This window comes from Daktulosphaira vitifoliae, unplaced genomic scaffold, assembly GCF_025091365.1.
Source record: "Daktulosphaira vitifoliae isolate Bord-2020 unplaced genomic scaffold, ASM2509136v1 Scaffold_3, whole genome shotgun sequence".
NCBI lineage: Eukaryota > Metazoa > Arthropoda > Insecta > Hemiptera > Phylloxeridae > Daktulosphaira > Daktulosphaira vitifoliae.
Genome location: NW_026099574.1, coordinates 40416740 through 40438076, shown reverse-complemented (window position 1 = coordinate 40438076; position 21337 = coordinate 40416740). Strand labels below are relative to the sequence as shown.

The 21337-nt window shown below is 27.8% G+C and overlaps 2 protein-coding genes across 3 annotated transcripts; one reads left to right on the top strand and one right to left on the bottom strand.

Moving 5' to 3' along the window:
- The first annotated feature begins 81 nt into the window (after positions 1-81).
- LOC126903207 (vacuolar protein sorting-associated protein 37B) lies at positions 82-6979 on the top strand. Its single transcript, XM_050681277.1, has 4 exons — positions 82-349; positions 408-579; positions 1275-1357; positions 6427-6979. The coding sequence occupies exons 1-4, from the start codon at positions 224-226 to the stop codon at positions 6733-6735; spliced, it is 690 nt and encodes a 229-aa protein (XP_050537234.1). The 5' UTR covers positions 82-223; the 3' UTR covers positions 6736-6979.
- On the bottom strand, positions 6852-21039 carry LOC126903199 (inositol oxygenase-like). 2 transcript variants are annotated; one of them, XM_050681256.1, is made up of 7 exons: positions 20880-21039; positions 20586-20769; positions 16893-17101; positions 15856-15992; positions 15652-15786; positions 15459-15580; positions 6852-7021 (listed from the first exon to the last, which is right to left on the bottom strand). In XM_050681256.1, the coding sequence occupies exons 1-6, from the start codon at positions 20889-20891 to the stop codon at positions 15481-15483; spliced, it is 777 nt and encodes a 258-aa protein (XP_050537213.1). In that variant the 5' UTR covers positions 20892-21039; the 3' UTR covers positions 6852-7021; positions 15459-15480. The 2 variants fall into 2 exon arrangements, with proteins under 2 accessions (XP_050537213.1, XP_050537212.1); XM_050681255.1 differs by having other exon boundaries at positions 6852-6989; positions 15485-15580; positions 20880-21038.
- Between the last annotated feature and the right edge of the window lie 298 nt (positions 21040-21337).

The window sequence follows — 21337 nt, the reverse complement described above, 5'->3', positions numbered from 1 at the left end:
CAGATAAGGTATCTTATCTGGAATTATCTTATCTGTGATATAACTGTATTCTAACATTTTTGATAACTTATCAATATAAAAATAAATAGATTTTACTATAATGAAATAGTTTATGATAAATAATTTTTCGTTCTTAATTGTATTACCAATGCAATACTATTATTCTTGTTCAAAAAACGTAATATGAGTTTGGTTGTGTATTAATTAAGTATTACAAATAAAAATGTCCAGTAGTAATACTGCAGTAAACTCTGTTATGGGGTTAATGTCTCATTTAACACCCTCTGAATTAAGGGAAATTCTGAATGATGAAGAAAAATTTGAACAATATGCTAAAGAAATAAAAACAGTAAATAATTGTAGTATTGTATAGATTATTTTAATGATTATTTTATTTCAATATCTAGAGTAAAGATGGGGATACTGAAAAAGAAATGTTGATAGCGAGTAATCGATCGCTAGCAGAATTCAATCTAACTAAAGAGCCAGAACTTAGTGATGGTAAAGTAAAACTGCGTGAACTTTACGAGGAAGGTGAAAAACTATATAATAGTGTTTTAGAGAAAGTTAATATACTCAGTAAGTTTTTCTCTCAATATTTACTTTTACACAAATTTGTTTAATACTACTCAAGTAATAATACTAATAAAACCAAAAAAATTTGATTTTTTTGTTCTTTTCATAGAAAATAGTAAAATTATGTACTAAATATCTAATAACCAAAATTTAATCAACTTTCTATAAAGAATAAAATATTATTTTAATAAAAAAAGATATCCTTCTTTAGTAAAATTTAATTTTTGATACTTTGTACCTTTTTCATGTCATAACCTCAGTTATATTTGACCAATAGTTAAATTTTGTCAGATCACGAGGCTTAATTAATTTTATTAATTATTAAAAATAATTGAATTTGAATAAAATAATACATACGTATATATACAATGTAAATAATAATTTATTACTTTCTTAAATGTTTATTGTTAATATTATATTTTGTACATATTTGGTATTTATAATATATTTTAAAATTTAGAAAATAAATTTAAGAGGGTGATTACAATTCTGAGCCTCCCTGAATATGCCACTGACTCAACATATTGTTGAGTAAGGTAAATAAAAAAACTAATAATAAACATTAAAAAAACAATAAAATTACCCACTCAATATCTTTGACAATAATAAAAAAAAAATTATAACATTGTGCCTATAGAATAGATTGAATTTAATATATGTTTGAAATGTTTAAGTTATTTGTGTTGTTTAACTTTTAGAAGGACATAAAAGTAGTACAAACCCAGAAACTATTTTGGCATTGCTACAAACTGCAGCTTGTGAAACTGAAGAAGAGTCTGATGTAAGTTGAATAATGTTATAAAACGGAGATTATAATATTATAAAATATACATGTAGTCAATATTATAGTAAATATAATAATCCTTAACTTAAGCAAGATGATAAATCTAAAATTAGAAGTTATTATCATATATTGGAGTTTTACAACTATGTAAGATAATAGAAAAAATAATGTTATATCACATAATTGAGTCAACCATAAATACTTTAGATGACAGTCAACATGGCTATAGACTACTTTTATTACATGTAGTTTATTATTTTATCAATTTATATTTGAATTAACAAATTTTTAATTTTCAACACAGATTCTTATGTCCAATATTGCTTTGTAAAAATTTTTGTTATCTAGAACTATGTTAATATTCCCTAGAATTTGTGTATTACACATTATTATAATTAAATAATACTCAATATCTTGAATTTTTTTTGTTCCCTAGAGTTTTTATATAATGAGAGTCTATTGTATTAATTATCATTTTTTTTAATTTAAGAGCTAAATATAAAATTATGACTAATATGTGATACTGTAAGTACATTAAATTTTCACAAAATTAATTAAAAATGAATCTATAAAGTTTTTGGGTGTTTATCAAAGATTGAATTATAACAATTAATTATCTATACTTAAGCATCACTAGGACCAAAAATCTGATAACAATTTATCCAAAGGTATATTCAGTGAAAATTTTTCTTCTGTATATGTTTATGATATTGTTCAAAGTCCAATTAAAAGTATGAATATAGTAACTAATGACAATATTTTTAATTGTTCATTTACTAAAGTTATTATTTTAGAAAGTGTTTGAAAAGTTAATTAATGATCTTGTATTGAATCTAGATTATGTACTTGCCATATTTCTTGAAAATTGTCAATTTATTGTTTATAAATTATTTAATTGGTCATTGGAGTCCGTTGTTTTTCCGAAAATTTGGAAAGTGGGATTTGTTCCCAATTAGGAAACCAAGATATCATTCCTCAATTTTAATTTATAGACCTATTTATAAACCAAGTTCACTTCTTGAGTTATTTGAAAAAAAAGTTTAGCCAATATTTACTGTTGCAATAAAAAATAATTTAGCAGAAAAACAATATGATTTTTGACAAAAAAAACTCGATAGAAATAATTTAGTTAATTTAGTTTATATCGGCATTTATTTGATAATGTATACAAAGGTTTAAAGTTGATTGAATTTATATTGATACTCTAAAAAAGCGTTCAATATAAAAAATTATAAGTTAAGTAAAACAACAGTAAATAGTACAATGGATATACTTGTATTTATCAAATAAAATACAATTGGTGACGGTGTATAATGAAATATCAAATCCTATTACCGACAACTCCGATTCACCTTTTGGTGGTCATTTGTTCCCTATTTTATTTTTAATATTTGTGAATAATTTTGGGTCTGTATTTAAACATAGTAAATATTTAATGTTTACTAATAGTTTAAAGTTGTATAATTAAATCTCAATATAATTGTTATAAGTTACAATTCGATTTAAATAGCTTTTTTGATTAAGTATTTAACATTATTATATAGTAATTGCTAATACAGTACAACCCAAAAATGAAAAATTTTCTATGCCAAACAATATGACAGTAGATTTAGAATTCAATTTCGTTAGCGATTCGGATACTGATCTTGGAACTATCATTGATTATAGTTTTTGAAATAAACGTTAATTAGTGAAAATCGGATAATTACGTAATTAATTGCTCATTAAAACCCCTTGTATAACTTAAATGCGTTATATTTAAAAGGTATTTGTAAAATTTGCAATCCATATCTCAAGTTTAATGCACTTTACATGGACTTCATAGTTGATTTCGACGTTCATTTTACAAAAATGAACACTGAAATTTTCCTTATAACTCTTTTATGCTTAAACATACATAATTATACATTTTTTATGGCTGAAAAAATTTATATGATTTTATTAATGTAATTTTTATTTAACATGAAAATATGTTTTGAGTGCTACAACACATTAATACCTGGGTGACAAATTTCTGAATACATTTCTGCTATAATTTTGTCGTAAATACATTGATGTTGTATATATTTTTAAAATATTATTAAGCTGATTAATTGTCTAGGAAATTTAATTACCAAATGTTAATACACGAAACCTTGTTTTTTATGATAAAAATCTATCATTAATATTGCAGTTATCACCAAAATTCAAACTTTGTTCTTAATAAAAAACTTTATTGAAGGTCGAATACCTGTAATAATTTGTACAATTTTGATATCATTAATAATCAGAAATTTGTGTTGTGAATTTATTATGTAGGCTATTGTATACACAGATATTTTATTTTATCGTAGAAAAATAATCTTTATAAAATATACAATAAGTACTTTTGATAAATTTTTATACAATTAAACAGTTAATTATATTATAATTTTACAAATATTTAATTTGTGGCTAAAATACTGATGATAAAAAAAATCTAAGGTCATAATCAAAAACTTTTATTTTCGTAATTTTTTATTAATATTGAATGACCCAAATTTTGTCAAGTTGCTTAGTAAGTAAATAATAGTATGAAACTATGTTTCAACTAAATTGTCCCTCAAAAACTAATATACAATACTCAAAATATTTAAACACGTTAATACATTAATTAATGTACACAGTTACATAACATTAACCATTTAAGATTAAAATTTTAAATAAATCTTATCTTATTTAGATTCTTTGATATTGTTATTTTACAAACTAAATTACAATAAAAAAAATAACTTACAATTTTTTATTATTATTATTATTATTTTTTTTTTGAAGCCAATCTCGTACAATTACTTTATCAATAAATGGTACAATTGCCAACCAAATATATACCAAACGTTCACTAATATTTATTTATTAATAAATAAATAATTTTTCGAAAAGTTTTTTTCGAAAAGGCCATATCTCCATAAAATTTTATTTTTCAGGAAACGTAAAAAACTGTTTTTAAAGATCAAAATAAATTTAGATGAAAATTGAATAAGGGTTGAATTATTGAATTCCCTTATAAAAAACCAACTATGATGTAATATTGACTATTTATACCTATTGGATTATTTTATGAGGGAATGAATATGTTTGAGATATCACCTTTTCCAATGGATTGTAAATTTTCATTGATTATGACTTCGCGACTCTGATCAATTGTTTATTATATATCATATAAAATTAAATAATTAGTCTTACAAAATATATTGCGCATTCTTTTTAATAATTTTATTTATGAACTTCAACATCATTTCTTTTTAGTTAACTTTTTATTTTAATACCAATCGTAGACTCAGTTTCGTCTTCGAATTTACTCATATTGACTTATTATTATTTTATATTCTTGATAATAACAATAATTATTATTGTTATTATTAACTATTATCGACAACAGATAGACAATAAACCAGATGAAAATAGAATTTTAACAAATAAAATTGCTGATCAAGTTATTTTTGGAGAAATGGCCTTTTCGAACTCATTCGTAATTTTTAGACTATAACGAGTTGTTTGAGATATGATGGTCTCGCAGGAAATATGTATTATTATTATTATTAGATAAACATATCTATCACATAAAAGTAGTTTTGAAAAAATGTGGAGAAATGGTCTTTTCGAAATGACCGATTCAATTACTACTAAAATTTTAGAAATAATGGAAGAAACAATGATGGAATACTTACAGGAAAATATTCGAATTTTGTTATGTTACTTAGACAGTAATGGATGCCAACATTTAAAATATTTGAAAATAATAGTCTGCATTAATCGATTATTTGTAATATTGGGTATAATTTTGAGTTTTATTAGAATTAGTTTTTGATAAATTTTCTCCAACGGATTACAAATATTAAAAAGAACAAAAAGCCTATATGAAATGCTCTACATTTATATCAAAAGTATAATTCGATGACCCAATTCAAAACTGCAATAACTTAAAATTCTTTTTGAAATCGTTACCATTGGAAAATTTGATTTTTTTATTGTTTATAGCTTTTAAGAATTCATAAATTAATTATAGATAATCATTTTTTAAATTTAGAATTCAAGTTAAGGCAAACCTTTGACAGACCTATCAGAAAAATATTTTTAGCATCGCTAAAAATTAGTTAACGAAGAAACTTCAAATATCTAAAATAATAAATTATTTTGGAGTTTTTGAAGTTATAATCTTTTAATTATGACAGTAATAAATGAATAAAATTATTTAAATATTGTAGTAAAGAGCTGAGGAAGTATTAAATAACGTCGATACTAGTATAATATAAGTTTTTAAACAGTAGTAAGCAATTTCTATATTCTTAAACAATATAATAATGTCATTTAAAGGGAAATCGCAGGATAAGCAAATTAATAATGGTGGGAAAAAGAATATTAAAAGGAAACATGAAAAATATAGGGGCGGGACATTTTGACGAAGAAACGTCGAGTTACAGGTTAGGACGTTTGATGCGAGTAACTTTGTAATTTATATGATTCAATTTATTTTGTGTTACATTTTTATAATACATTTTGACTTTGTGTTTATTTCGTTTCTTAAATAAAATAACTATTCAAAAACCTGAATTGTATTAACTTTTATTTTTTTAATGGAAACATGTATATTTAACCTACTTAAAAATTAAAAAATGATATAACTAAGAAAATGACTATAATAAAAACTTTTGAACTAGTATATCAGAAGTTATTATCACTTTACTATAATGACTAGAGGCTAACTAGCGGATTGTTTATTTTTATCTCTAAACATTTATGAAGCACATTACTTTTTGAGTCTTGTTATATAAATGCTAATATCTTTTAAAATACTGATTCAAAAGTTGTTAATGACCAGACTTTTCTTGTTTTTAAGATCGTACGGGGTCTTAATCCCTTAGAATCGATTTTATTTTTAATTATATAACGTAGGATATTACTAACTTTTAAAAAGAAAAGATTACATAATTTTCAATTTTTTTAAAGTTAAATTAAGTAATAGGTAACCTGTATATAAATATAAATTCTGTTACGTTAAGTTAATAGAATTAAATTAGATATTTAATTCTATATTTTGTTTTCAGAAAATGGCTGAAAAATTTCTCAGTGGTGACATTGAATTGGATGGATTTTTGGAAGATTTTGTTAATCAACGTAAAAATATGCATCTTAGAAAAGCTAAATCTGATAAAATGGCCGAGTTGTTACGTAGACGTAACAGTTCCTATCGATCATCTATTGAAAATGTTACTAATAAAATAATAGGATATCCTCAACCAGGGTACTCTCAGCAACCCTACTTTCAACCTAATAATTCTGTGCCTTATCCAAGTATGCCTGTTAATATGCCTATGCCAATGCCTGGAAATCCATTTATCAACAAACATTTTTAAAATTATTTTATTAATTTTATAATATTATTCTTAAAAAAATATTATTGAAACTATTTTTAATATATTACACTTGTAAACTTAAATTATGTATATAAAATAAAATATATAAACATTAGTATGTTAATAATGCGTCTTTATTTTATTATCACCATTTAAGAACTCCAGGTATGTATTTATCAATAAGTGACTGATAATAAGGCTTCAATTTTTCAATATCTGGCATTTCTCCTCCTTTTGTATATAAATCATATTTACTAAAACAAATACAAATTAAACATTTTATTAATGTTATGAATACTTAACTTAGTTTTAATATTGTCCCACAATTGTAATAACAGATAATCATAAATTGAATTGTAATTGAGGTCGGCCTAAAAGAATGTGTCTATAAAGTATTTTTCGGTGTTGCAAAACCGGGAAGTGGGCCGACTGCGACGATTGTAATGCAGAGCATCGTCAGTCATTTGACAATTATTGTATGAATACTATCACTTTTATTTTTAATAAACTAATTAATTATTCGGCAATACTATTTTATTTTATTCTATTTGTTACTCTCGTAACATTAATTTTGGTGGCAGCGGTGCGATCCGAAGAGACTAGTGCCGAAAAAGAATAATTAAAATTTTTATCATAAAAGTTACTAAGTACGCAAACAATAGTCAAATAACTCATCAGAACCTCCAGAAAATCAAGAAAAGCATTGAACTCAACATACAGAAAATCTTCAAAAATCAAACAACTTCAAGAAAATCAATCAAAAATAAGATAATAATAAACAACAAATAAAACTTGTTTGTTGTATTTAATACAATAAACGGTTAGTAATTTCTACTGTTATTTCGTTCACTATCAACGTATATACTTTCGCCGCCGCCCGAACTCATATATATATATATATATATTTTACAAAAATATAAAAAAAAAAATTCACTAAAAACCCACAAGTCAAGTTTCTCCGCGTGACCAGTTTCAGAGTGTAGAACATCAATAAAGAAACATCAATCCAGCCCAACCAAACTATCAATACATCATGTTTATGGCGGTGAATGTCTTATTACTGTAAGTTTTATTTTGTAGTTTAATTTATTTTTTTAAAAAAAAAAAAGAAAAGAAAAGGAAAAAAAAATAATAATAATACATTTATGTATATAGATAATATTTTTCGTTTTTAAGTGTATTCATTTATACGTACATACATATATATATTTTTTTTTTAATAAATAAGTATCAGAAAATCTTGGGGGTAAATTAGTTAGTTATTTATATATTTATATAATTTACATTTATCTATTTTTTATTCATGTTTATTATTTAATTATCTTTTGTGGAATCAGCTCAGCTTTGGAATTTAAGATAGTATTATAAGTATTGTTTATGAGTAATTCTAGTAGTAGAAGTAGTAGTCCTATCGACGACAAATCAGTTGATCCTGATTTCAAACCAACCTGTAGTACTAAAGTATCTGTTTCAAAACATCCTTCTCGTAATTTACGTTCAACTTCGTCGTCTAATCCTCCTATAGAAAATTTATTAACTAAAGGTGATGCTCTTCTTGAATCTTCTTCTGAACTTTTAAATACAACTTTTGGTAAACTAGGTGACACCGACAGTTTTTTAGGTCAGTGTAGTCAAACCTTGTTAAAATTAGAGCAAGTCCAAAATCCAATTTCTGATTTTAATCCAATTATTCCTATCAAACAGAAATCTATCGTACAGTCTCCAGAATTTCAGTCTTTATTTATCGAACCGAACCTCAATCAACCTCTTCCCCTACCTCGTGAAATGGCCAACAATCAGATAAGTCTAGAGGCTGCCCTACGTCTATTACCACAGTCGTTTGATGGTACCAGTTCAGAGGATCTTGAAATATTTTTAGAAAAATGTGAGTTTGCCATAGAGTGCGCAGACTCAACAGCACAGGAAAAGCTTCTTAAAGGTATTCAAGTACGTCTATCCGGCAAAGCTAGACAAGCAATCAAATTCAAAGAAATCCAATCGTGGACTGACTTAAAAAATACTCTAAAATCCACTTTAGAACCACAGAGGACAACTACTCATCTCTATCTAGAGCTATATTGTACCAAACAGGCTCCTAATGAAGATGTTATTTCTTATGCCAATCGTGTAGAATGTCTACAATCACAAATTTTAGAACAAGAAACAAATGGAAAAAGCACTGAAGCAGCTACCGCCCTTGAGCAAAGCCTTAAAGCTCAAACAGTCCAAGTGTTCACCGAAGGTTTAAATAATCTTAAAGACTTTATAAAAGCTCGTAATCCACCAACATTAGAGAAGGCTATTCAAGCCGCCCGTGAAGAAGAGCGTGTCCGAAAATCATGGCACGAATCTAGGAAGTTGACCCCTACAACAGGAGGAAAGTCAAAAGTTATGTGTTTTAATTGTACAAAAATTGGTCATTTAGCAAAAGACTGCAGGTCTACTTCAAATCACACGCATAAATCATCAAATTTTATTAAGCCTAAATCTAATTTGCAAAGCTATCGTCCTAACTTGGCTCACGTTCAAATGGTTGTGTGTCGTTATTGTAAAAAATCAGGACACACTTTAGAAGTATGCAGAAAACGCCAATGGGTTAACAACAAGAAACAATCACAATCAACACCAGAACCACAGACATCTAATGCGGGAAACGAGACACGACAGGCAACTTTCGGCGGAAAACCTGTCAGCAGCATCAAATTAGCCGATCTCTCCATTTTACCGCAAAATTAGATAACCACCATGTTGTCTACCCAATTCATCAGACAAACTCGGGCACTGCCAGACTTCTACTTGATTCCGGTAGTGACCTAAACCTTATTAAAGTATCATCTCTTAAAAGTAATGTGATTTTTTATGATCACATAATATATCATTTGAAGGGCATAACTGACCAACTAGTTATGACATTAGGAATGACTACCTTAACTATACAACTAAATAACCAATTCCTTCAAGCAGAGTTCCATTTAATTCATCCTGACTTTCCCATACCTCATGACGGAATCCTAGGAAAACCTTTCATAGTAGGACATCAGACTCTCATAAATTATGGAACCAATGAATTAATCATTCCGAATTCAGCCGGTATTGTTATCTCTCCTCGATCAGAAACTCTTATTACCATACCAGCTTCGACTATTAAAGAAGGCACCATGCTCTTAATTCCTTCTCAGTCAATTAACGAAAACCTCGTAAGTGGAAATGTCGTAACTCAGGTCCAAGGCAATCGCGTATTACTTTCTATTTTAAATCCGTCAGAACAACCCGAACATCTTCAGATACCAAATCTCGAAAGTCTTAATTACGAAGAATATCTAGAAGTATCTATAAATATTACGCAGTCACAATCCCAAAGTAACTTCGATGGAAGCAGAATTAGTCGACTTAAGCAAGCTCTTCGTACTGATCATCTGAACAATGAAGAACGAAATTCATTGGAAAGCATTTGCAGTCAGTTCTCCGACGTATTCCATTTAGAAGGGGATCCAATTACGCATACTACAGCGGTATATCACGAAATTAAAACACCTGATAATGTCCAGCCGATAATGGACAAGCCCTATCGACTCCCTTACAAACACAAGAATGAGATTAATGAACAAATAGCACAACTCGAGAAAGAGGGAGTTATAGCTGCTAGTGAATCTCCATGGAATGCGCCATTATTAGTAGTACCAAAAAAACCAGACATATATGGAAATATCAAATATCGCGTCTGCGTTGATTTTCGAAAAATCAATCAGGTCTCTCAAGGAGATGCCTATCCTCTTCCTAACATCACTGATATCCTTGACCAGCTTGGTAAATCTCGCTATTACAGTACTCTTGATCTAGCAAATGGTTATTATCAAGTCCCTATGTTACCCGAACACCGTGAAAAAACCGCTTTTTCGACTGACAAAGGTCATTTTGAATTTATTCGTATGCCTTTTGGTTTGAAAGGTGCACCAAGCACATTCCAACGCCTGATGAACAAAGTTTTAATTGGCATAAATGGAGTAAAAGCTTTCGTTTACTTAGATGATATAATCATATATGCTAAAAATTTAGACGATCATTCTCAAAAGCTCACAGAAATCTTTGATAGACTTAGACAATATAATCTAAAATTACAACCTATTAAATGTGAATTTCTCCGCAAGGAAACTCAATACCTAGGTCATGTTATTACAGACCAAGGTGTTAAACCTGATCCAAGAAAAATAGAATGCGTTCAAAATTTTCCCGTACCTAAAAATGTTAAGGAAGTTAAGTCATTTCTTGGATTATCCGGTTATTATCGACGATTTATTAAAAATTATGGGGAAATTGCGAAACCTTTGACAGCTCTCTTAAAAAAGGATGTCCCATTTACTTGGAGTGACCTTTGCCAAGAATCTTTTCAGACGTTAAAATGCGTATTAACACAAGCTCCAATTCTTCAATATCCTGACTTTGAGAAACCCTTTGTCCTCACTTGTGATGCTAGCAACTATGCCGTAGGTTGTATCTTGTCTCAAGGTCCTATAGGAAAGGATTTACCTATAGCATTCGCATCCAGAACATTAAATAAGGCAGAACAAAACTACAACACCACCGAAAAGGAACTAACAAGTATTGTATGGGGTGTAAAACAGTTTCGCCCTTATCTTTTTGGTCAGAAATTCACAATTGTCACAGATCATCGTGCTCTCACGTGGTTATTTAACCTCAAAGATCCTGGGTCCCGGTTAACCAGATGGAGATTAAAACTAGAAGAGTATCAATACACAGTGCACTATAAAAAAGGATCACAAAATACCAACGCTGATGCTTTGAGTAGAATCCATCAGGTAACTACTCGTTCAACAAGTAAATCAGTAACCGAATCGATGAATTCAGAAAATCCAGAACATTTACGAAATCCAGAATATTCCGAACACTCATTAACTCCAGAAAATTCAGAACATTCACTAACTCCAGAATATCCAAAATCATCTTCATTTTCCAATATTAATGAAACCATCACAGAATCTCCGTGTCAATACGTATTGAACAATATCAGCCATTATTCTAATCTTCCTAAAAATATAGTAGAAACCCATGGGAAGGTGTTGAATGCACCCTCAGACTATCATCTGGCAAATTTTGTATCCAAAGATCTCAAGTTATCAAAAGGAATTGCTTTAGATTTTCGTCGACAATTTGGGCAATTATCTAGTCTGCGGAAACAAAACAAGAATGTTACTGAAATCGCTTTTCTCAAACAATCCAATAGATTTATCCTCTACATAATAATAAAAGAGAAGATTTGGCAGAAACCAAAATACGAAATTATTTTCACTGCCCTACAAAATCTCCGAGAATTTTGTCATGTAAATCATTTAGATAAAATAGCTTTACCTAAAATAGATACTGGTCTAGATTGGTTAAATGTTCGATCTATCATAAACTATATCTTCAGAGACTCTAACATTCACATTCTTCTCTATTCTCTAGTTGAATACTCATCAGAACAAAAATCTCATATCATTCAAGAATTTCACCTAAATCCCTTAGGTGGTCATCAGGGTATATCACGAACTATCAATAGATTAAAGAAACAACACTCATGGATCGGTATGAATCATGACGTGGCTGAGTTTATAAAAAAATGTACATCATGTCAGAAAAACAAGACTACAAATCGTCATGTAAAAGCACCGATGGTAATTACTACTACCTCTTCAAAGCCCTTTGAGAAAGTTTTTATGGATGTAGTCGGTCCTCTTCCACGTACACCTCATAACAATGCCTACATCCTAACTCTTCAAGATGATCTTACAAAATTTTCATGGGCTGTCCCTATGGAAAATCATGAAGCAAACACTGTTGCTTATCATTTTGTAACCAAATTCATATGCTTACATGGTATCCCTCAGAATCTCGTTACTGATTGTGGCACCGAATTTCTTAGTGATGTGTTTAAAGAAACATGTCGTCTACTGAAAATAAAAAAAACATCTACAACTCCCTATAGGCCGCAGAGCAATGGAAGTCTCGAGAGAAGTCACCGGACTTTAGGTGAGTATCTTCGACACTTCGTAGATAAAGATCAGCGAAACTGGGACACTTATGTTCCATTTGCTATGTTCACTTACAACTCAACAACTCATTCTGCCACGGGATACCAGCCCTACGAACTTTTATACGGTTATGAAGCCCAAGTCCCAACATCATTTACCCGAGAACCGGAACCACAGTATAATTATACAGACTATCAATTCGAATTAAAAAGAAACATGCAAGAAACTCATAATATTGCCAGAAAAAGATTATTAGAAAAGAAGCAGAAATCTAAAACCTCCTATGACCAAACTCAATTCCTTCCCACACTTCATATTGGTGATAAAGTTTTAATTCAGGAAAAGGCTAACAAAGGAAAACTGGCTCCTAAATGGTTAGGTCCTTTTGAAATATTAGACACAAACGCTGATTCAGTAAATATAGTTATTAACAAAAATGACAAACGTCAAACACTCCACAAGAACATGGCTAAACTCTTTCATGAATAATAATTAACAAATAATCATTATTGTTTGTTACAGAATGGTTACTCACTTCTCTCAATATTATGCAGAAAACCTAAAAGCGTTCATAAATATCACTGAGTTCAATCAAACGTCCGGTCTGTATTACGAATCCTATGGTCCCCTCAGAATCTCCCAGAGTACCTGGCAACTTATTTCCTACCTGGATTTAAAGAACTACCAGCAACGTCATTCTTTAATCTTAGGTTATTACAATCAAACGGTGCGTCACTGTCGGGACGCATCAGAAAATTCAAAAGATATAAAAATAGCTACAGTCTGTACCCAATTTGTTCAAATTACATTACCTTATTTAAATGAAATAGAATTCAATCATATTACTCTTTCATCTATGTTAAATCTGAAGGGGAATAGCAGTTCTCTTTACTCCCGACAAAAGAGAGGTCTAGCAAATTTCGTTGGTAGAATAGCAAATGTTTTATTCGGTGTATGTTCCGATCAAGATGCTGAATATTTTTATAATAAAATCAGCGAACTTCAGGAAAATAAAGAAAAAATTCTACGACTATCCAAAGAACAAATACACATTATGAAATCCGTAGTTCATCACACATACAATTCCTCACTACATCTAGATCAAACACAACAAAATATGTCCCGAAATATACAGAAACTACTATCGCAAAGTCAAATGAATGCTGATAAAATCAATTTAGTAGAATTCATTTCTACTCTAGCTGAACATACAGCCACCATAACTCTACTACTTAGCCAATACAGTTGGGAAACTCAGAACCTCCTTGCTATAGTTAACTCAGCTCTAAGTGGTCGATTACATTCTAGTATCCTACCTCCTAATATCCTACTTAATGAATTGAAAGAAATCCGTCTTAGTTTACCATCAACCCTTGAACTCCCAGTTTCTATCTATTCTACAAGTCTAACTGATTTGTTCAAGATAACTACTATTGATGCATTATATATTAATTATACTTTGATTTTTAATTTAAAAATCCCTTTATTGTCTAATTTAGATTTTAATTTATTTCACCCCATATCCTTGCCTATACCACAAGGAAATCAAAATTTTATTTTTATTGTAACCGAATCTAAGTATTTAGCTTTAAGTAGAAATAATGATTATTATTTTTCTTTATCAGACCTTCAACTTTCAAATTGTTTTGATTTAAGTAATTTTAAATTGTGTAAGTACTCTAAAGCACTATATCGTCATTCCAAAACAAAAAATTGTGACGTAAATCTATATTTTAAACCTAATTATCCAATTGTCAATTGTAATCTTAAGTATCGTAAATTGTTCATTCCCATATATCATAAATTAGAAACTCAAAACTCTTGGTTATATGTGACTCCTACAGAAACTCATATGACACTCAAATGTAATAATGTACAGAACCTCTTTTCTATTAATACCATTGGTAAAATAACAGTGGATAAGTCTTGTACTGTGAGTACCGAAACTTCAGTATTATTACCATCTCAAAACATTATTTCTGTTTTCTCCCAAGACTTTGTTCCCGAGAATCCTTTAGTTTACATGAATTCTAATATAACTAATAAAATTTCTAAATATCAGCCTGAACCGTTAACAGAAAATAATTTCATTCAAGATTTGAATCAATTAGCAGATGACTCAATAGATCTCAATAATCTTGAATCCACAATAGCAGAGTCTTCCGATCATTTCATCTTAAATACTCATATCCCATTTCTTTACTGTCTCTTTCTAATAATAGTAATTCTAACTTCATATGCATTGTGTAAATATAAAAATACCACCCGACAATATAAACCAGATATCGCACAATGTACAAATTGCAATGAAAGTATGGTCTGAAGTCTTGTTAATTTAATTATTTTATTGTAATTTAAGAGTATTATATGTAAGTAGTATTTCAAACACTACTTCCATTTAAGGGAGGGAGTGTTATGAATACTTAACTTAGTTTTAATATTGTCCCACAATTGTAATAACAGATAATCATAAATTGAATTGTAATTGAGGTCGGCCTAAAAGAATGTGTCTATAAAGTATTTTTCGGTGTTGCAAAACCGGGAAGTGGGCCGACTGCGACGATTGTAATGCAGAGCATCGTCAGTCATTTGACAATTATTGTATGAATACTATCACTTTTATTTTTAATAAACTAATTAATTATTCGGCAATACTATTTTATTTTATTCTATTTGTTACTCTCGTAACATTAACTAAATTTTTAGCTACAGTAAATTACTTGAATTCTAAAATCCATTTTTTCATTTTTTTGTCTTCTTCAGTACATAAATGTTGATAATCACCACCAGAATGCCATGGATAAAATGAATGGTACCTTAAAAGTTTAAAATTTTTTTATAAAATATTAAGACAATTTAATTTATAGTATTTTATAAAAAAAATTACTTGATCATGTAATGGCCTTCTTTAGGTATTTTCGAATTATTGTGTTCTAACACTCTGTAAAGGTATTCATCGTGTCCCCAGGACATCAAAATTTTATCTAAACCACAATTTTCTGAGTAAATTCCCAGCTTGGTACTAGAAATAATTTCATTGTTATTTTACTAAAATCTTTCAAGACATCTATAAAAGAAATTAAATACTCACTTGTACTTTTTGTTCCGAGTGTCTGGATTATTATCGAAAGTAGTATCTCGGTAAACAATTGATTTACCCCATGCACACCCCACCGGAAATGTATCACCTACTACACACCATTGAGGTTCTCCTTTTAAGGCCATTACCTATAAGGAATAAATGTGATTTAAATTTAAATAAACTAATCTAATACTAAAAGAGTAAATAAAGCTTCAGAAATTTATCTGTATTCAGACTTCAAGTCCAGTAAATTGCGACAAGACTAACTTGTATAATTGATTAGTACTATTACGTAGGTAAATAATTTATGCTCCATTGAAATCAAACATAAAACACATATCTACATTTTTTAAAATTATTTCTCTATAATAGTGATATGGTAAATTTATTTNAAAATTATTTCTCTATAATAGTGATATGGTAAATTTATTTTAAGATTCAAAATTCAAATTAAAAAAGATAATTTATTAGTATTATATTCATTGAAATAAAAACTATCTAAGAAAACAATATTGATTAAATTTGATTTAAACATTTATTTTTTTCAATATTATGATAACTATTTTATCTATTTCTGCCTGGCAAGAAATTTTTTAAAAATAATATAGGCTATAACGTAACTGTACACATTGAGTAAAAAAAAAACAAAAAAAAATCGATACTATTTCATGTCTATTCATTGTCTCTTATAAGGGTTATCACTTAATTTTTTTTAACAAAATCAAGACTATGATTATGTAAAAAATTTCATAAATTATTTTTAATTTCATAGAAAACTTAAATGAAAAGGACCACTCCGTTTTTACACTATCACTGTCAGTTGTAGTCGAGAAGATACCTTTAATATGAAAAAATTTCATCAGGGGCGGCCATAGAGAAAGAAAGCAACTGTCCCTAAGTTGTTGTCTATAGAATGATAAAGATCCCTTTAAATTTTTATATAAACCGGTTTATAGTTTAATTTTTGACCTTTTTTTTAGGAATAATTTTTTTTCACCCTGGGCCGTTGACCACCCAGTACGTTTCTAGTTTTCATTAATACTTACTTTGCCTAAATCATGTATGAGGCCGACCAAGTGAAACCAATCAAGATCAGGATGATCTTTTCGGATGCGTTCAGCGGTTTGATATGCATGAACAATATTTGGAATGTCGACGTCAGGATCACTCTCATCTACAAGATTATCTAGGTAGTCTAAGGCTTCCATAACAGTTGCTTCAAATTTGTTAAATTTACACCAATCATCCATTTTTCCTAAAGTTAAAAAAATATGATAATATTACATTGAAAAGTTATATTGGAAATGAAAAAAGGAGATTATTTTTTTTTTTGAGAGGCTCAACTTATAATGACGCAATGATACTTTTTAAGCTGTAGTATGACCACAAGCGCAGATTCAAAATAGCAACTTTTGCACGAAAAATTCAATTATTCATCATAACTTTTAAAAATGTTTCGGAAATACTCTTGAATATATGTTAAATTAAAGCTTATGTTATGCACTATAAGTTAAAAATAAATTTGTCTTCTATATTTAAACGCCCCTGAACTCAAAAAATCATCACTCTTCGTGTTGTTATAATTTACTATTTAAGTTTTTTCAATTAATTTATCTGTATTTTAGGTTATACGTTATAGTGCTATAAGATACAAATGATTCGTTAAGCAGACACTCGATATCCACTCTTATCTACCCGATTTCTCTTAAAACAATAATTATGTTAAGAAAATCATTTTTTATATTAGCTTCGATGCGAAGCTGAGAAGGTATTAATTTTACTATGATGTGATTTTTTTTTTGTGTCTGTTACCACTTTTTCTCAGCTCTCACTAGACCGATTTCTTTCAACGATACGTCAAAAGATCACAAATCGTATTTAGTCGAAGACATTACCCTCAGAAATTGAAAAAAATTTCCTTCGTTACCCGTAAATGGGGGAAACCTCCAAAAAAATTTCAAATTTAAAAATTGATAATTTTCGAAATTTTCGAAATTTTTTATACTTAAAACTGCCATTACTTTTTCAAAAATGAACAATTCAATATAATTTTTTTTTTATAGATGCTTGATGTCTTTACCTATTATTTGATATATTTTTTTATAAATCTAACCCTTTACCTGCCCACAGAGAGGGATTTAAAATGACATCTTTTTCACAAAAAATTAACATTTTCAACTTAACTTTTGAAAGTATTCCGGAAAGTCTGACACTTTTACATATATCTTAAATTAAAGATAATGTAATATACTTTATCATGGAAAAAAAAAATTCGGACTTTATTTTGTCATCACAGTAAAAACAGACATCAAAGTTAATAAAAAAAAATACGATTTTTGTTAAAAAATTCTTTTTTATATTTTTAACTTTATAATGCTATATCTTTTTGAAAAATGTATGGATCAATATAAATTTTTTTTATGAAAAAAAAAAAATTTCGGACTTTATTTTGTCTTATTTTGAAAATGGATACCAAATGCTATTTTTGTGTGAAAACTCTCGATTTTATATTTTACATTGTTCACTTTAAAATGCTATAACTTTTTAAAAAATGTATGGATCAACACAATTTTTATAAGAAATAATATTTTTTAATAATCCCTTTTTCATTCGACATACTTTATCTCAATTAGGTTATAAATAAGAAAATAGCAGAACATGTAGCTTTTGTAATAATCCATCATTTTTTTTAAATTAAACACTATCTAAAGATTTGCATCGAAGCGTTTTTTATGATAGTGCTCTTAATCAATGTCAGATATCATTATACTTGACCCAACTATGCCACGTCACCACTGTGTCGCGACCCCCCGTGCTGGGTTTTTTACTCTAATTTAGTTTCTATAATAGAAGAATGGGGTCGTATAAATGTAAGATATACGGATTTTAAGAAAGCTATTGATAGCGTTTACCATGAAATTCTATCTAATCCAGAAACTAAATTTTATGGGTATTAATGATTCCATGTTTTCGTGATTTACTTCTTTTCTTAAAAGAAAAAACAACAGGTAATATCAATAGTAGTAAGTCAAATCTAATCGAATTATTGTCAGGAGTACCACAATATCATCTATCACCGCTATTATTTAATGTTTTTATTGATGACTTACAAAATGTATTTGACCATAGTAAAGTTCTATTATTTTCCGATTATTTAAAACTTTATTTGAAAATAATCACATTGGATGATTGCTATAAAGTACAAAAGGATTTGATTAGATTTACGAATTGGTTATTGAAAATAACATAGGTATTAATGTATCTAAGTGTTTATAAATAACTTTTATAAAGTACAAAGAACCGTTTGTTTTTAATTATGAAATTATTGGTAATACATTATATAAGATATCATGTGTCAAAGACCTTAGCGTTACCTTTTCAAGTGATTTTTTCATTTAATGAACTCATAATTACAATAACTAATAAAGCCCTTAGAATTTTAGGTTTTGTTAAAAGAAACTGTGATGAATTCAACAACCCCTACTGTTTGAAATTACTTTATAATTCATATTCAATCCTTGAATATTGGTCAATTATTTGGAGCTCATATCAAATTGGAATTATTAACAAAGTTTTGTTTTTATTTATGCTCAGAAGTAAAATTGGTAAAAATAATAATATCTTATTTGAAATATGTACTGAGTTTAAAATTAGGTCAATTAAAAAGAGGAGACTTGATAATGATATCATATTTATATATAAATAACTAAATAATTTGATAGATTGTTCGGATTTATTTAGTCTTACTTAGTTAACTTTCATTTCCCTAATAGGAAACATAGTTATTTTGGTAAGAATCTATAAACAGAACTATAGTCAATATGCTCCTTTAAATACAATAATTTCAAATTGTAACTACAAATGCACTTGAGTTTTTCTTTGATCACTTATCCAAGTTTCTATTGTATTTTGTTTATTTTTATCTGTTGCCATTACTAACTATTTTAAGTTATTTACTTTTTTTTTTACGCTATATCTATACACAAATTTATTTGTACTCGTGTCCACATGGGCGTTGATATTTTATTTATTTTTTTGTTAAAATTGTTTAATATTATATATTAGCGTATACATAATCGCAAATTTAATGTAAAGTAATATTGCTTATAATAAATAAAATCATATATCATTTAATATCATAAAATTTGTAATTTTAACATAAAAATAGCATATTTTTGAATACGATAATTTGTACCTTGAATTAGATACGATTTGTGATCTTTTGACGTATTGTTCAACAAAATCCGTCTAATAGGAGCTGAGAATAAGAGTTTAAAGACACAAAAAATAATCTGCTCATTATTTGTATTTCCCCTTACTTAAATTTTTATTTTATATAATCGTATATGTAATTTTTCAAACATTTTAGAAGGATTAAAACTTTTTAATTTTCACCTATGTTTTGGAGCTATTTTAGTTATATTTTGTTAAAAATAATAAAATTGAATTATTTGTTCATATAATCTACAATGTACAAAAATAAATACTTTATCATTTTGATTAGGTGAGTTGCAACATAACTTTTATGTATGTGTTTAGCGTTGATTATAGTAACATAGTTCTCGACATATGTATCCTCAAGTTTTTAGTAATATTTTATGGCTTTTTGAGTAAAATTTTAAATAATATTAGCTACAAATGATAAATTTTTATTATATACTCATTATATTAATTTTAATCAAATTAAAAAAAATGTTTAGTAAATTTATTACTAAGTATAAATGCCTTTTGTAACTTACTTTTCACGAAGTCAACTGTTTGATTAGTATGCATATCAGTATAGGTGATTCTAACCCTTTCCTTAATAGGATCATTTTTATCTACGGAATAGTCTCTGTATCGACCAACAGGTTTTGATGCAAATGATTCTTCGGGTCTCATCAATTCCGATACATCTAATATTTTAACTGTTTGATTTGTAGCCTAAAAACCATTTTGACGAATTTTAAATTAGTAAAATATTAAAATAGCTAACTGATTAATAGTTAGCTATTTTTTAAGGCATTTTTTATTTAAAGGCAAAAAAAACTTACGATTGCAGTCATGTTTGAGTTTTCTTGAATATCAATTAACTTTTAATTGAAGCAATTATTAACAATATGATTCAGTTTACTATAATGAAATAATTAGCTGGTCCTCTAGCATTTATATAGTATCTAATAAATGTGTTTATCTCATAGTGTTCATAAGATTTAGATTAGTATAATAAATAAAAATAATGATAAATTTGATAATTATATATTTACTATCAATAATTTATTATCATGATTTATTACATCAATTAGGTTCAATTTTACTTAAAAAAAAAACAATTTTCCATTTATAAATAATAACTTAACATATAATAAAGTAAACCTTCTATGTTTTTTCCATCACATATAATTACTAACAAATAAATGAGTACAATATATATTTTTATAACATAAATAAAATGTACGTAGTTTGAAATTTCAATTACAATTTAACGTAATTATAAAATATTTGCTTCGTT

Excerpts from the sequence above, each read along its gene's own strand:
- LOC126903199 (XM_050681255.1), bottom strand. Across the intron at positions 15,993-16,892 it reads TCATACATGATTTAGGCAAA|GTAATGGCCTTAAAAGGAGA; the intron begins GTAAGTATTAAT and ends TATTCCTTATAG. Across the intron at positions 15,581-15,651 it reads GAAGGCCATTACATGATCAA|GTACCATTCATTTTATCCAT; the intron begins GTAATTTTTTTT and ends TAAACTTTTAAG.
- LOC126903207 (XM_050681277.1), top strand. The coding sequence starts at position 224 with ATGTCCAGTAGTAATACTGCAGTAAACTCTGTTATGGGGTTAATGTCT. Across the intron at positions 350-407 it reads ATGCTAAAGAAATAAAAACA|AGTAAAGATGGGGATACTGA; the intron begins GTAAATAATTGT and ends TTCAATATCTAG. Across the intron at positions 580-1,274 it reads AGAGAAAGTTAATATACTCA|AAGGACATAAAAGTAGTACA; the intron begins GTAAGTTTTTCT and ends TTTAACTTTTAG.